The sequence below is a fragment of the Melanaphis sacchari genome, unplaced genomic scaffold, assembly GCF_002803265.2.
Source record: "Melanaphis sacchari strain LSU unplaced genomic scaffold, SCAv2.0 Contig85_pilon_pilon, whole genome shotgun sequence".
NCBI lineage: Eukaryota > Metazoa > Arthropoda > Insecta > Hemiptera > Aphididae > Melanaphis > Melanaphis sacchari.
Genome location: NW_020271605.1, coordinates 128,873 through 146,948, shown reverse-complemented (window position 1 = coordinate 146,948; position 18,076 = coordinate 128,873). Strand labels below are relative to the sequence as shown.

At 24.5% G+C, this 18,076-nt stretch overlaps 2 protein-coding genes across 2 annotated transcripts; one reads left to right on the top strand and one right to left on the bottom strand.

Moving 5' to 3' along the window:
• Window positions 1-112: 112 nt before the first annotated feature.
• LOC112602291 (cathepsin O-like) lies at window positions 113-5,151 on the bottom strand. Its single transcript, XM_025350290.1, has 7 exons — window positions 4,929-5,151; window positions 4,339-4,544; window positions 2,283-2,418; window positions 1,425-1,573; window positions 1,312-1,356; window positions 957-1,216; window positions 113-237 (listed from the first exon to the last, which is right to left on the bottom strand). Exons 1-7 carry the CDS (start codon window positions 5,112-5,114, stop codon window positions 197-199), a joined length of 1,023 nt encoding a protein of 340 aa, XP_025206075.1. The 5' UTR covers window positions 5,115-5,151; the 3' UTR covers window positions 113-196.
• Window positions 5,152-5,847: 696 nt separating this feature from the next.
• Window positions 5,848-11,021, top strand: LOC112602293 (calpain-D). The gene is made up of 12 exons (XM_025350293.1): window positions 5,848-5,975; window positions 6,072-6,309; window positions 6,366-6,649; window positions 6,717-7,285; window positions 7,851-8,034; window positions 8,202-8,404; window positions 8,461-8,960; window positions 9,030-9,197; window positions 9,270-9,475; window positions 10,343-10,488; window positions 10,553-10,731; window positions 10,794-11,021. Exons 2-12 carry the CDS (start codon window positions 6,080-6,082, stop codon window positions 10,972-10,974), a joined length of 2,850 nt encoding a protein of 949 aa, XP_025206078.1. The 5' UTR covers window positions 5,848-5,975; window positions 6,072-6,079; the 3' UTR covers window positions 10,975-11,021.
• The last annotated feature ends 7,055 nt before the right edge of the window (window positions 11,022-18,076 follow it).

The following is an 18,076-nucleotide window of genomic DNA, read 5'->3' as shown; positions in this document are numbered from 1 at the left end:
AAATAAGAACAATTTAGAATTTATTAACAATATAAGTTGCAATAAATTATCCAGGTATAATATATATTTAGTGGACCATGATGTAAAATATTCAACAGATACTTATTTTAATTTGATAAATTATTTAATATTTTAGAAAATTATAATAAAATACATTGTCATGCATTAGTGATTTGTATAACAACTGATATTGCAGCTACTCAACGTTTGTAACCACATCAACTTCCCATCCAATTCCTGAAAATGTTTTTAAATACATGAGTATTTTACAATATTAAATAGATACATTAAATATTAAAAATAACTGTTTTTTGTTAATTACTCTTAATAATTAATTTTGACAATAGGTATAAATATATTTTTTTAATTTTATATTACTGAAATTAGAAAAACCCATGTTAATATGCATCAAATATACATTAATTGTTTTTAACTTCATTTTTTTTTTTCATTTTTTCTTTTTCTTTATTTTTTTTTTTTTAATAATTTATTAATAATACACGTCTATAGAGGTTAATAATGGCATCATTTGAGTGTTACATTATCAAATGCGTATATGCGTATGTAATAGATATTAAGCTATTAATATTCAATATAGTTTTTTTTCTTAATATTAAAGATTAAACATCAATAGTCTGTACTGACTATACTGTTGATGCTATTACAGACCAATTATTTAAATATATTTATTTAAACATTTAAAATGTTTGATTTATATAAAATATATTTATGTGAGTAATTTAGTTTTTTAAGCGATAATTTTTATTTAATAAAGTATCACAATATAGTACCTATGCATGTACCCTGCAGAGTACTACCACTATTAAAAATACATATTAAGTATAAAATTTCTACTGAAATATTTCATAAAGAGTATACTATTATATTTTAAATTATATAATATTATTATGAAACTTATTATTATAGGTAACATCTACGTATTTAAAATAACTCACCGCATTCATTGTTTCCAATTGCTACATATATATATCCATCATTGCCAAAATTAGTTCCCCAAGAATTTTTCAAAATATAATAAGGGTTTTCTCCAAGCTTGTACCCAACTATTTCTGCTGCATGATTTAACGAAGTCATACTGTTATCACATTGGCTGAGTACACCACCCACGTAAAACTGCCACGGCAATGCATTAAGAGCTACAGAAACTGGGCTTTTTGATAAATAGGATAACAATAGATCTTCACGATCCATTAAGCTAAATCGTTAAATATATCTTATAAATTAAATATCGCAGTGTAATAATTATTTTATAGAGTCAAATTAATTTTGTATATAATTATAATAGCTTACTTGAGTGTTAAAAATGATTTTACTTTAACTCCTTTATCAATGGTTCTGTAATAAAATATGTTTCATTGAGATAAATTTTTAAATTATTCATTTATTTAATCTTACTAACGCACTTATCAAGAGTACACATCTGATCTTTGTATACAGTTGGATAATTTTCTTCTTTAAATACAGATATGTTATTTTCCACTAACCATAAAAGTAAAAATACTGTACTTCCACCAGTACATCCTTGATTTATTCCTCCCGAACAATCTAACATCTAATATGATAATATAATAAATTTAGTTAATATAATTCTTCAAAATAATTTGGAAAGTATAAAACACAATAACTTAGTCTCATATGTATATAAATTAAAATGTTATATGGGTTTGATAGAAATAAAAATATATACTTCGACTTTATACATTTTTCAAAATGGAAGTGTTACTTTATAACGATTTTTATTTACTCCAGTGAATATTATAATTTAATAATTATATACTATAAATAGAATTCAGTCCATTCAGACTTATGACACTAAAAAGGTTTGAAATATTCAATTAAAATTACCAAACAATGACCTAAGATATGTAATTAAAATTTATTACAGAGGAAAAAAAAAGAAAACATAAATGTAGATATACTTGCTGGTTGCTACATGTAAGCATCTATCTATGAAAATATGAACTAATATGAAATCAATAATTGTTCAAAATACTTAAATTTATCAAATGTACCAAAATTTGTAAAAATATGCAAATTCAAAAACTTAACTATAAATAATAATATAACAACAATAATTTCATCATAAACAAATTCTTGGGTAATATAACATTTTAAAACCACTTGTTTATGTATTTTCTATCTATTTATAATTCGAAATCTATTACATTTTTACCATAACAAAATTAGTTTTTTTACAAAAATCGAAATCGATAATTATAATAATTAGACCAATACGAAAAACAACCATTTAAATTACCCACTTCTTGTACACTAAATGTTTGTAACGATCCTGTTTTAATGGCATAAACAGATTCAATCAATTCTATCACGCTAATTGCCCAACACGCTCCACAATTTTTTTGATTTCGAACAGGAGTCACCACTCCTTTATCTCTCCTTTAAGAAAAAAATAAATAAAGTTACATCAAAATTATTATTTTGGTAAATTATATTGATAACAGGGTGTAATTATAAAAATATATTAAATTATAGAAAAATTATATAATAAACCAGCATTACCATATCTAAAATAATATGATATTAACGACTTAATGATTAGTTAAGAAGACTATTGTTTATTTTGTACATTATCAATGAGTTTAATAGTAGTGTAAATACAGACGAAGTTTTGATGAAGCAATTATCCAATGATTCCGGGAGCATACCTAGTACCTTATTAAAGAGCATTTTATCGAAGGAAAGAATTTAAAATATCACCCTTGACTATCCTTCTACCTCATCATAATAGATAACATTATTTTAATTTTTGAATAAATATATATTCATACATAGACATATTTTATGTACATTAGGTGTCGAGTTGTTCACTGTAAATTGTAAAAATGAGTTCAATTTTGAATTCAATGATACGTTATTATATTTAAAAACAGTTCTATAAACGAAGATGGCCTTTTTAACCCTTATCACTATAAATATAATTTATGATATGTTTTTTTGATATAGCTATTAAAGTCATTTATTTCATTTTTAGTATTATAGTAAGTTAAATTAATTATGAAGAACCTTACATTAAATTTTCAAGTATGTTTATCTCTATATACCTTTTTTTTTAATTCAGATTTAAATTTAAAAAAAAAAATTCAAATTTTGAATTTCTATAAATACGAAATAGCTCTAAAGTATTCAACTTATTATGAAAAATGTATCATGTCTATAAAATAATAAAAATCTCTTTTTGAGATTATAAATTTTATCGATATTGTATTTATAATCCGTAAAATAATTATTTCTCTTCACATTATTTTTACTGGTTTGTTGTAATTCGTAAACCAACAACTATAGGTACCTACATACAATTTTCTCCATATTTTTGTTTTATTATATTATATACATGTTAAATTATTTCGACTATCCCAAAATACCACCTATATTCAATTTTCTTTCAAACCTCCCATCTTCTTAATTTTAAAATTAGAACATTTTTTCTACCTCAAAAGTAAATCACAAATCATTATAAAATCAATACATTTATAGCTTCGCTCAAAATCGAATACACTGATTTGTATCAGAATATATATTGGTATAGTAGAAAAGAAAACGAATTTAAACACTAGTACGTATTGGTCCAAGACCCAAGTGCTATAAATTTTTACGATATTCTAAAGTCGCTGAAGTGAGCACCTTAACACAATATATTGACGAATATTATTACTACAGCATATGCACCGCTATTGTTATGTATATGTATATTTTTAATAATTAATAAGACTTACTAAAACTGACAGTTAATTAAAAAAAACTACACTTTTTCACTGTTTTGTCTTCAAATAACTGCCACACGAAACAAAACCCTCTTGTCCCCATCCCCTAAATCGCTATAATGAGAGCTTTTTATCATTTTTATTGTTTTTCATGAAATCGTAACACTAGGATTTATGTATAAATTATATTAAGTTATGAAAAATATATTTAACTGTGAATGAATAATTCATTTATAATTATTAAAATTTTAATTTAAATAATTTTTATGATATAAATATGAAAAGTAAAAATATGTACTGGTTTTTGTATAGATTCTATACAAAATAGTTTTAGTTGATAACTAAAATAATTATTTAACTTAAAATTCAATTCTATATAGTTATATTTATTTAAGACCACCGTGTTGGTAAAATAAATTAAAATAATAAAATATAATTTACGTAGTTAAAAAAAAAAAATGATTATAATTAAATAAATAAATGAGTTAAGAATTTATGTTAAAAATCATCGATAACCTAAAACAGTTATTTATGAAAAATGACTAGGTCTTATTATGAAGTCAAAAACTTTTAAAAATTTGATATTTCTATTTACCAGTCAATATTTGATAAGGCTGTTGTTGTAATAGATCGCTTAGATCTTGCCATACTAAAAGTTTCTGTTTGTGGTGTCCTTAAAGTGATTGAATTGAGATATGTTTTAGTGAATTCATCCGGAGATAAATCTGAGAATTCAGTAATTCCATAATTGGTACATCCATTACAACTCTGTCTTAGAAGTTGAATAGTTTTCAAAGACTCCTAGGAAAATAATTAAAAATAAATAAATTGCGTACGTTTTATAAAAGTATTTTATAATCTAGTTGTTTTAAAATACTTTTTAGAAATATAGTCTTAACTCTCTCAATAGAAATATATTATTGCATATAGTTGTTTAATATAATGAACCTTAATAAAGGTACTTAAATTGTTCGTAACTATTATTAAAATTCTATAAAAAAATAATATTTAAAGGACTATTAGTTCGCTACCTATTGATCCATTAAATTTTTAGTGATTATTTACATAACTCTATCTAGGTATTAAATTTTAATAATATATTACATTTTTTATAACTTAATAAGTAATACCTACTTACTACTTAAGTACATAATGCAAAAAATAAATACCTATATACTGTCTCACCTTAAATTGTTTGAATCTTTCACTATGTTCTGTCCCATTCTCGTAACTCTTATTATATTTTTTAATGAATTTTTCAAATTTATCTTGGTCTGTGTTAAACTGTTTGAATGACATAATAAAGAACAATATTAATACTACACAACTGACAATTAGCGATGCTTTTAATATGTTTGCAACGGCCATCATTTGTAATTTATTTTTACTGTTTAATAGAAGAGTGATGTATAAATTTAAAAACTTATGGCATTGAAATCAATACCAATAACGAAGAGAAATTGGAAATAGGTACCTATGTAGATATGTAGGTAATATATGGCTTCATTATGTATATACAGTTCTAAAAGACATCCGATAGGTACACTGTATAATATTTGAAGTATTTGAACGCCAACATGTCGTCATCTATACAATTTATCTGATGTTAACCTGAAGGATAAAGTATTATATGTCATGTGATCAATGGTTATATAAATCTGTTTTTTTTTTTAGTTTTTACTCGAACCGCGTAACTTAATTTATTATCATATTCTATAAAAGTGTAATAATATTTTTAACGAAAACATAATATTGCACTGATACATATTATTTTAACTAGGTAATGTTTATAAGTACTGATGGCCGGGCATAGACTATTGTGTAAAGTTGAATGAACGAATTTATGAGTGGGTTTAAATACCTATTCCATTTTGAAACGTTATATAACGTAAAACGATCATTTCGCGGGAAAAAAAACGTTCGTAAAACTCCCATGTTAGCAACTGTTAGTAATGCGAGGTTGCTTTATACACGAACACGTTAATCCGTATTCAAAATTTGGTTGCCCTGTGTAAATCGCGGGCATATTTGATAATATCAAATATCAATAAATAAACACCATAAACAGCTGTTTTGATAATGGCTAAGAGTTTCAAAATTTAATGATTTATTTTATACTGACCAGTGACTACTATTCTTCTAATTTCAAACATGAAACTAAACAATTTTACTCGAAATTTTGATTCATAGAACGGAATCGTTCTACAAATGTATTTAAATGTGATGTTTATAGTGAGTTAAAATACCATGTCTATTTTATTATTAGTAATTATTCAATTAATTGTGTTAACATTTGTTTTGTTATTTTTTTTTATAATTATTTTACAGTTGTTGACATGGGATCGATTGCTTCGGTCCTTCAATGGCATTGTAGTTCTTGTTCACTGATAAATCCCACAGATCGAGTGACTTGTATTCGATGTAATGTACATAGGAGTTATGACTGTAAGAAAAAAGTTGATCAACTCAAAACACGGACCATTCATGGATGTCCTACACCTTATGTCACCGATATTCTATGCGCTGAGGCAGAAATTGCTGCTGGAGCCTTAAGACTTGATGATGCGTAAGATAATTTCTGTATTTTATGAATTTAAATTTATATTTTATTCAAATTCACAGAGATCCAACCAATATTGACCCTAAACCATGTGTAGTTAAGCTTCAATTTAAGTCTGTTATTTTACAACGACGTAAATCATGGAATGGATTTGAGTATCATTTGCATATGTCTGTTAGACCATCAAAGAGTTCAACACTACTTACAACAGAAAATGATCCTTGGTTATGTAATACCTGTAGAATTAGAAACTGTTCAACTCAGCAATGTAAAAACTGTGATTCATTTAGAAGAACTAAAGGTCAAAAAAATGAAATTGCCCCTATTACCATTAATATGCCAAACGGTAAATATCCATGTTTAAATATCATCTATTCTAATCATTAATAATGTGTAATATTAATATGTTGTAGACTTAGAAAAAAAATCTACCAGTAATTGGACTTGTGAAAAATGTTCTTTTACTTTAAATCCATTTTGGTCAGACTCCTGTGAATCATGTGGTTGGAATGCTATAACAGTAATGCGTGACTGTGTACGCTATACACCTCCCAAGAAAAAATGGCCATGTAAACGTTGTACCCTACTTAATGATCCTAATACAACAGTTTGCAATGCTTGTGGTGGATCAAAAGCTAAAAGTCTTTGCCCCGATGATGGAACATTACGGGAGTATTGGACATGTGATAAGTGCACATTGAAAAATAAAATATCAGCACTAGTATGTAAAGCTTGTAAGACAGACAAACGTGCAAATAAAAAAAGGCGTTCAGATAGTCAGTGTCCAACTTGTACATTTGAAAATGAGCCAAATGCTAAAAGATGTGCAATGTGTCACAAACATCTTGAACCAGAATATTATTCTTCTATATTAATATCAAATCATCCAAAAAAACAAAGTGAATTAATGGAAAACTTGAGAAGGATTGAAGAGCAAGAAGCACGAGAAAAATGGAATGAAATAGTGCTATTTTGTATCGAAGTAAATAGATTTTTTTTATCATATCTTATTCTATTTCTATATTATTATATAAAAATGTATCATGCTTTTAACATTTTAAAATCAAATTTTTATGTCTATTTTAATCAATTAAAAGTAGTAACAAAACTAATTACAAATTAAAAAATACTATTATTATAAGGTTTTGAAGTAAAGTACTTATATATTTTTAAAATAAATTTTATTACTATAAGGTACAACATTTTCATTATATTTATTTCCTTACACATTCATTTTATAACTTTAAAATTCATAAAAATAATTAATGTGTACCTAATATTATATAAAAGTTTAATATTAAAGTACATAATAATTAGCATATTAAATTAAATTTTTATTATTAAATAACACAATATTTCTAATTTCTATTAATGCTAGTTAATGCTTTACAGTAGTTAACATTTTAGACAGTTAATAAGTTTATTCATATTTAATTTCAATATTAACCTACTAAATATCAGAAACTTCTGTTAAAAGTTTTATGATTATATAATCATCTAACTGCCATCAATTTTAATACTATAAAAGTTTATTTTTAACATTATAGAACAGTCAAGAATTTGTTGATGATTCTTTTCCTCCAACTGCCAAATCTTTATATTATACAGAAAAACAAGAGAGCTGTCGAGTAACACAATGGTTAAGACCTGAATCAATCATCTGTTCAGAATTAGATAAAGAATCATGCTGGACTGTATTTAGAAAACCAAAACCTTCAGATATAATTCAAGGTAAATATAAAATAAAATACATTACAAAAATGTATAATTTTAGAGTATTATCTTATTTTTAAACTGTTTAAAAAAATAGGTAAAATTTATTAAGCTTGAAAATATTAGTTTAATTAAAATTATAATTTTATATGCTTAGTATTAATCGATAATGTTTATTAATTTAGGTGTTTTGGGTAATTGTTGGTTGTTAAGTGCTTTAACAGTCTTGGCAGAACGTGAAGACTTAGTTAGACATGTTATGGTTACCAAAGATTATTGTGAACAAGGTGCATACCAAGTTCGACTTTGTAAAGATGGTAAATGGACCACAGTTCTTGTTGATGATTTATTACCATGTGACCACAGGGGAAATTTAGTATATAGTCAGGTTTGTACAATAATTTTTTACTCTTGATATTGAAATAATAATAAATTATTCAACAGGCAAAACGTAAACAATTATGGGTTCCCTTGATAGAAAAAGCAATAGCTAAACTCCATGGTTGCTATGAAGCACTTGTATCTGGTAGAGCAATTGAAGGACTTGCTACGTTAACAGGAGCACCTTGTGAAAGTGTGCCATTACAACCATCATCAGTTCCAACTGAAGACGAACTAGATCGTGACTTGATATGGGCACAATTATTAAGTTCTCGCCTTGCTGGTTTCTTAATGGGAGCATCTTGTGGAGGAGGTAACATGAAAGTTGATGAAGAAGCTTACCAAAATAAAGGACTTAGACCAAGACATGCCTATTCTGTATTGGATGTTCGAGATATTGATAATCATCGATTGTTGAAGCTTAGAAATCCTTGGGGACACTTCTCGTGGAATGGTGATTGGTCTGATGATTCTGACAGGTGGTCAGATAAATTAAAAACAATGTTAATGCCAGATGGGTGTTGTGAAGGAGTATTTTGGATATCATATGATGATGTTTTAAGGTAATAATTAAAAATAATAAATAATTGTTTTTTTTTTTTTTTTAATTAAATATGTTGATTATATTTTAGGTATTTTGATTGTATTGATATATGTAAAGTAAGAAATAATATGTGGAATGAAGTAAGGCTTAAAGGCTATTTGCCACCGTTATCTTCAACTGATCACTTATCATGTGTAGTCCTCACAGTTTCAGAACCCACCGAAGCAGAATTTACACTTTTTCAAGAAGGACAAAGGTAAATTGATTTTTGTTTAAAAATCAAAAAAATCAAAGATATTAACTAATGTTATATATATTATGTTTTTAGGAAATCAGAAAAATGTAATAGAAGTCAACTCGATTTGTGTGTAGCAGTAATGAGAAGTAGAGAAGTTACATCTGAAAAATCTGTATGCATTGGTCGTCTTGTTGAACACAGTAAACGTCAAGTCCGTGGATTTGTTAGCTCACACAAGATGTTAGAACCAGATGTTTACGTTGTTGTTTGTTTGGCATTTAATCATTGGCATACAGGTTATTATAATTTTTATTTGATTTTTTTATTAATTTTATGAATATGCTAAGTGATTAACCAAACATGTCAATCTCTCTTTTTATTCTTTAATAATGCATTCAATTTTTTACTTGTAGAATTTTTAATTATATTAGTACCATATTTCCAAATATAATTTAAGGGGTATTCTATGGCATATATAAAAATAATTTTTAATAATAGTTATACATAAATTATAAAAAATTACATGGCCTAATATTTAGTTGTTCAATACTCATTAATTAGTTATTATACAATTATAAAATACTAATATAAGTATTAATTAATATAATTTTTAAATCATTATATCTTAAAAACGTATTATCATTAATTATTATCTTTGTTTTACAGAGGTTAATAACTCGAAAACTATTTATTCATATTTGAACTTAGGTATAAAACATATTTAAGAATATTATTTTCTACATCCACAGATTAAGTTGTTTTTATCTTACAAATGTATCATATAGAAAATTTGCTTTTAGTTGAACCAATTTTGTTGTGTTAATTTTAATATTAGAAAAAGTTGATCAGTTATAAAACTTAAATGTAAGAATATCATCTATTATATTTTATTAGTTTTTTACAATGTTTTAATTTCTAAGCAAATACTGAGTATGTATAATACTAAAATATAAAAACTCCCATAATTTGATGTTGAGATAAAACATTTGTATATCTTTATTGTAAACTATATGAGCTGCTAATGGTCTTAAGTATAAATTAAAATTTGTGAAAAATCAAAATTTGAATAAAGCATTCTTGGTAAATCATTTTTAGTATGATATAAAAGTAAAATTAACTTGGTTTAACTTGTAATACTTATGTTTTTTTAATTATAATTGTAGATTTGATAGATCCTTCAGTTTACCCTGAGTTTGTTTTGGCGATTCATAGTTCTAAACGATTATTGGTAGAACAAGTGTCTCCGCCTTCCTTTGTCTTGGCTGATACAATTATTAACTTAACCTTAGCAAAAGGGCAAAGACATGAAGTAAGTTTATCTATTTTAATTAAATAATATTATAAACCATAATTTATTAAACATATTATTATAGGGCCGAGAAGGAATGACTGCTTACTATCTAACCAAAGGATGGGCTGGACTTGTTGTTGTAGTAGAAAATCGTCATGCAAATCGTTGGATACATGTGAAATGTGATTGTCAAGAAAGTTATAATGTTATGTCGACTAGAGGATTACTCAAAACTATTGACTCTGTTCCACCTCTGCATAGGTAAGAAACAAGATCATGTGGATTGTTTTCGTTTATAAATTATTTATACAACTTTTTTTTAGACAAGTTATAATTGTATTGACACAATTAGAAGGAAGTGGAGGGTTTTCAATTGCTCACAAATTGACACATAGATTGGCAAATCAAGCTGGACTTCATGATTGGGGACCACCAGGATATTCTCATTTGCCACAAATACAAAAATCTATTGAAGGATTACACTCTCCTAGACTGATTACTTAGTTTTATAAGGCAAAAAATACAGTTAATATAAATTTCTGTGATTTTCATTTTTATTTTTTATTTTAATTTTTTTATTTTTTTTATAGTGTGAGTACAAATAATTAATTTATGAAAACCAAAACTACTGTAAATAGGTTGCAAATAAAAAATTATTTGATTACAAAATTGCATGTATTTTCAATTATGTATTTATATAATACTACACCTATATTTGAGTCTTAGGAACATAAAAACTATTCACTTACAGTACTCTTATTTTTTTAATATTTATCATTTATTTAGTTAACTACAATATAAGAATCTCCATAAATTATAAAATGAATAAAAATTGATAATATTTGTTTGATTGAAAACCAAAAATTTTAATAATTGTGCTCAGAGATGTATCTTTTGTTTGTAATTATATGTTATCTTTTAATTTTGATATATTCTTTTTTTTTTTTTGTCATATATAGATTATTTTTTTAAAGAATTATTTATTAATATGATATAATTATATATATAAATATATATATATATTTTTTTTACTTATAGTATATTAAATTACATATTCTTAATTCACACTATATGAAGTTTCATGGTTTCTGGTCACTTTCATTATTCTAGCTTTATTTGAAAATTGTGACTAATTATATTTGCATTTTACTGGTATCATTCAACCATAATCAAAAAATGAATAACTAAACAGTCCAAGTAACCATTGAACACTAGTTTAAAAAAAAATAACTAATTTCATTTAATCAATTTTTAAAGTTAAAAATAGTTAAAAAAAAAAACTTAAAAAAAATATTCAACTTTTGTCACAATGACTGTAATTAAGAGTAAAATTAACAAAATTTCTCTTCATTTTTACTTTGTAGAAATATTATGTAAGTTAGTAAAATTTCTAATCATTGTTTTTGATAATTTACGAACAATAAAAGATAAATAATCTGTAAAAATTTAAGTGAAAATGACTTAATCGTCAGAAAATTCAGCTACTGACAAATATGAAGAAATTGATTGGTCAGCTCCATATATTATGTTGTAAAGAATGGAAGACAAATATATGATGTAGCACCATAAGATATTCTGACCAGAATGGATGCTAGACATAGGCACACATAAGGGGTGCTATGGAGTGCTTAGCACTCCCCAGACTTCAAATCAACACCCCCAGTTCTCTGTAAAACATATTTCAGTATTTCACCAATCATTTAAAAATTATCATGATTCATTGGGCTGATTTTTTTTTTCCATTACAAATAGACATGTATATTTATGAATTCACGATTAAAAATGTATTGTATCAATGCACGTTTCACTGTTTCAGTTTTCATAAAAAGCAATCATATTATCTTATATTCTAATCTTATTTTATATTTTTATCTAACGGTTCACAGTTGACTAAAAAATTATGTTCTATTTGTAACTTTGATTATTACTTGGTTTTTACTAATATTTAAAATTTAAACTAACTGCGGGTTTCACTGAATTGTTTGTGGAATGACAAAATATTATCAATCATACAGACAATTTGATTTGTTGCTATTTACATTTTACACTTTAATTTCTGGTAATGATTTTACCTACTTTCCAAGTTACGCATAATTATGGATTAAGAAAAAAATTACTAAGCTATCTACTTTTAGCATTGAAAGAGATTTTACCAATAAAATAGATAGATAAATCATATTACAACATTTGCATTATCAAACAGAAAATTAAATCTTGTTTAACATTCATTAGTGGTTACATATTATTATTATTTATAAACAGGACTGGGACTTTTAAACCCTAAACTATCTTAAAAAGCGCCTTTAAAAAAATGCAAAAATGACTTAAAAACTCAAAAATGCACTATAAAAATGCATTTAAATTATATTTGTTATAGCTTAAAAATTGGTAAAAAATTTAAAATGATACTACAATAGTGTATTTTTTTTGTTTTTTTTTTTTTTTTTAATAGTATTGATCGTTGTTACTTTTTTGTTTTTTTGTATTTTTGTTTTCTTAATCATTCATTATAAAATAATACCTAATTAAAATTAAAAATTGTTATCAACAATAATAACTTATTATTCGTATCGTTGGCAGTTTGCCGAAAGTCTCTTTTTAATCGCAACAATTTTTATTCATTTTTCATAAATTGTGAAAAATATTCTAAAAACTGAAAAAATTCACACTAAAATGTCAAAAAATGTAAAAAAAAAAAATTACTTTAAAATAATCAGTAGGTAGGTATCACCCAGAACACATTTTATACTTACGGATCAACGTTTCAAAACACTAGAAAAAATATGCCTTTGCATCAAAATCCCAGCCTTATTTATAAATTTATAATATAAATACTTTTAAATATTTCTTTATTTTTTAATATTAACAATAAAAATTTTAAATTATTGCAATACAGTTTATTATGGTTTGGGAGGGGAAGCAAAGCCCCCAACGGATCTGTGTACCATTAATTATTCCAATACCCCCTAAATTCACACCCAATATACGCCTATGGTGTGCTTGATTCGAGACTTCGGAACTTACTTTAATTACAAAGTAACAATTTGAAAAATAAAAAGCAGAGAGAGAAGAAGTTCTTCCGATTTAAATTGAAGTCGAGTGTTTCAAACTTTACCGAAGACTTGAACGATGTCGAGCAGTATAATTTGTTTTCAAAAGAGTAAGCAATAGTGATGGTTAGATGATGAATTTGGACAATTTAGTGAATGGTGAAGAGCTTATAACAAAAGTTGAATTGATAATATGATATAAATTTTACCTATTTAATTTTATTGCATACATTTATTAGTATACTTTTTATTTTAGAAATATCTATATTGTACAATACCTATATTTAATTATAATAACGATGTAGACGATATTCTATCGTATTTTGATGCAACGTAAGTCTATGAAATTTATAAAGCAATCATTACAGAATTTGAAACAACGTATTTGAGTAACCAATTACTGAACCACCAATTATTATTCCATCATATTTATGGAGTGCATGCAATACGACAAAAAAGAGTTATACTCGCACTTACAAGATACAGGAAGTTTTAACAATATATTTCAAAATATTACTCGAATATTAAAATCCAACTATTTATAATTTTATTGAATCTATACATTATACAAATAACTAATCGGAAAATTGAAAATATTTTTTTAAATAATTTTACGAAATCTTTAAGTGATGGGGGAAAAAAAATGTTACCTATCTATTTGTAATAATTTTAAAATTAACTTTCAAACGATGATTTTTTTTTAAATTATTTATATAATCTAAGCGTAAATATTAAATATAAACTACATTTTAATACCGTGTTCAGCTTTTAAATTATTTTACTAATTTTTTTTATGTATTGCATTTTTAGATTCTGAACGGAGCGATAAACGATACATTTCGATAATATGCTTTGATTTAAAAAAAGTGGAGGTGGTTTTGGATATAAAATTAAATCTATAGTTTTTACTTTGAAGTGCAAGTTATTTTATAAATGTCGATCAAAAGTTATTTGTTGACGGATAGAAGTACTTGAAAATTTAATACAAAACTCCTCATAACTTGTTAATTTCTTAGTTAAAAATTATAAAAAAAATCTATAGTTTTCATATACATGTAGATTTAGTATGACATTGACTAAACTTCAAAGTTGACCATACTGGTAGGAAAAAGTATTAAACAAATATTTTATAAGCTAACGGTTCACAGAGAGTAAGAGCCGATGGTAATTTATATGGTAATTAAATCCAATGCTATATTTATTATACTCATTTATTTTTATAATTATATAGGTAGAAAAATCATATCATGTTAAAGCAATAATTTTTATACGATCATATCTTAATATTATTATACGAATAAATAAAATGTTTACGAAGTCGATAAACATGGTCAATTCGTTATCTAGACATCCATCATAACTAATTATCCTAACTTCTATGACTTAAATTTTATCCTAAAATAACATATTGTTTTTATTATTATTTTTTTATTTTTTTATTTTTAAAGTTCACATCTCAAATACTGTTATTTAATGATGAAAACATTTTAAGTAATTTATAAAAATTATAAAAAATTAAAAGGTTTTATATAACAAAAAATTCTCCTTATGAATTTTTCAATTTATTTAACAACAAATCGAATGGAACCTGCGTAGTTTAGCATAATTTTAGAGTAAAAGTAACTATTTAGTAAGTATTGTATTCATAGCTTTAATGACAATACATTATATACAAGTATATTGTATAATGTATATGTGTATTTCTAGGAAATCGATGTGAATAATATGTAATTATAAACAGGTATCACTACACTGTATATAATAGTTATAACATTTTGTAAATCAGTTTAATCTAATACCGCTTAGCCTTTTAAACCATTTCGAAAACTAGTCATTTAACATTGTTTCACAAACTTTTGATCAATATCGATAATTCAAAAAGAAGTAAGCTTAATAAACCTAAAACAACTTTCAAAACTAGTAACTTGTAATGAACCATAGAAGTAATTAGGTTCTAAAAGGTTAATTTTACATTAGTTATCTACTCAATAAAAAATATTATTATACCTATATTGTACAAACTTAAAATGTTTTTCTTACCAACTTTTTATATTGTTGTTAAACATTATTTTAAGGAACCAAGCTTAAAATAATTTATCCTGTAGGTTGTAATAGACATTAGTATAAAAGTTTTAAAATAAACGTGACAGATGAGAGGTAGCAGAAGAAGTTTCCTGTACATAATTTAATTATTGTAAGATAACATTTGATATAAAATATGATTGAAATTGCTAATTCGTTCTTGTTTCAATTTGTTAAATTAAAAAAAAAAAAAGCAGGTACTTCACTTATGAGTAATATATGTTTACTTACCTATAATAAATCAATGAATGTATAGAAATGCACTTACATAAAATTATTTAACTACAACTATATTTACATTTATTATCATTATTTAATCAGATTAATTTGATTTATGTGGGGGAGTAAAAACATAAACAACCAATATTTATTATTTATAATTTTATGAACTAAAATATAAATCGAATAAATGACAATTTAAAATACTACGATAGACAATATAATAATTTTTTAAAGCTGGAGTATATCTGGGCTTTAAAGGATTTGACATTTTTACACTGAAATCAGTGAATTTAATTATTTCATATCCACCATACATGTAATATATATAACTAATTAATACATTTATAATATAAAATATATCTGCCCAAAAATGGTATATTTTATACTCATACGACTGTTTTTATATTAGAATATTAAAGTAGTTACTGCGCTAATATGAACAAAACGTCATTATACAGTATGATCCTTATAGAGGATTATATTATGTAAAAAAAATCGAATGTGTATTAAATAGACATTAAATACTTATGGAATAAAAAAAATTGGTATCCTCATCCCACTCCGCACAAAAAAAAAAAAAAATAATAAAATAATAAAATAAAATAAAAGTAATATACAAAGTATTCAAATCTAAATAAACTAATATGGTGGTAGTTGTTAAATTAATTACATTATATGAGTATACAACAAACGTTTTTATTATATATTAATTTTCTACTATTAATTATTGTCATAAAATTATCTTCATAAAATAATGATTTACTAATTTGTAAGATAAACGCTTCACTATACATCTATACTTGCAATGTTAATCTTACTTTTTATTTACAAACAAATAGCATTTTACCATTCTATAATTATGTTATAGGTACGCATCTACACGTTTAGAAAAATATTCAGCTTTATAATATGAAATTAATTAAAATCATGGGTCACTAGTTAAAAATCAATCAATAAATAAATACCTATAAACAATTACCTATGAATATACTAAAATATGTAAGAAATTAACTTTTTTTACAAAAATATAAAGTGTAGCTGATTTAATGAGTTATTAATTAATGCATAGGCACTTACCTAGGGATTTAACTGCTGGTTAAAACTTTTATACTCGTATGAATCATACATTACTATTTTATGACAAATATAAACAATAGCTATAAGATATAACTTACAAAATAATTCAAAATTTATATTTATAATTATCTATAACTAAATTTTTATGTTACTTGCAGTAACATATTCATAACTTTTTATGAGTCAATTATAAAAAATACATTAAATTGATTAGTTAATTTCATTAATTGATTTTTTAGATTTTATACACATATTGTTATTTGTATTTTTTTAAAGTTATCGTTCTTTTATTTAAAAGATTTAAAAAAATAATATAGAATTTTTTTAGAATACTGAAAATCTATTAACAATATTACCTGTACTTAGTGTCATGGGCGCCCATAGGTAATATTTTAGGGGGGTCAAAATAAAAACATTTTCGAATGTAAGATAATAAAGATTTAATGTTATTTTTCACATATAAATGTATACACTATACATGCATGTTATATTTTTATTTGTATATAATATATATAGTGTATTAATAATAATTGCTATACGGATAAATAAATAAGTATATAATAATTGCCATATGAATAAATAAATTAATAAATAAATAAATAAATAATAATTTTAATAAGTATATTATTCGGTATCAGTAAATAAGAACTGCAAATTTCTTCGTTTTATTCCAAACATATTAATGACATCCTGAATGAAAGTATCCTTGTTTGCGTTAGGTTAAAATATTTGTAGTACCATTGATTATAGAATATTCTATAATATATTATTCTATATTCTATAATCAATGGTAGTACCTATATTGTGATCTTTATAGATTTACCACAAATTATCTGCGATAAATAATTTTACATATAGGTTATACGGACTACAGAATACGACCTATCTATGATGTTAATATACAATAACAATGAGTATATTTTTATATTTATTTCATATCTTAAAAGTGATTTCAACAAATAATTTACCTCGGTAATAAGGTAATATTGTGGTAATATTTTTTTCCAGGGGGGGGAGGGGCAAGTGCCCTGTCTTACCCCCCCCCAATGGGCGCCCATGCTTAGTGTAATAGATATTATTTATAAATTTAAAAACATTTAAATTAAAACATAAATATTTGTATATTAGTATGTGCCTGCAATTATATATACATTTATATTAAGTTTCATTATAAA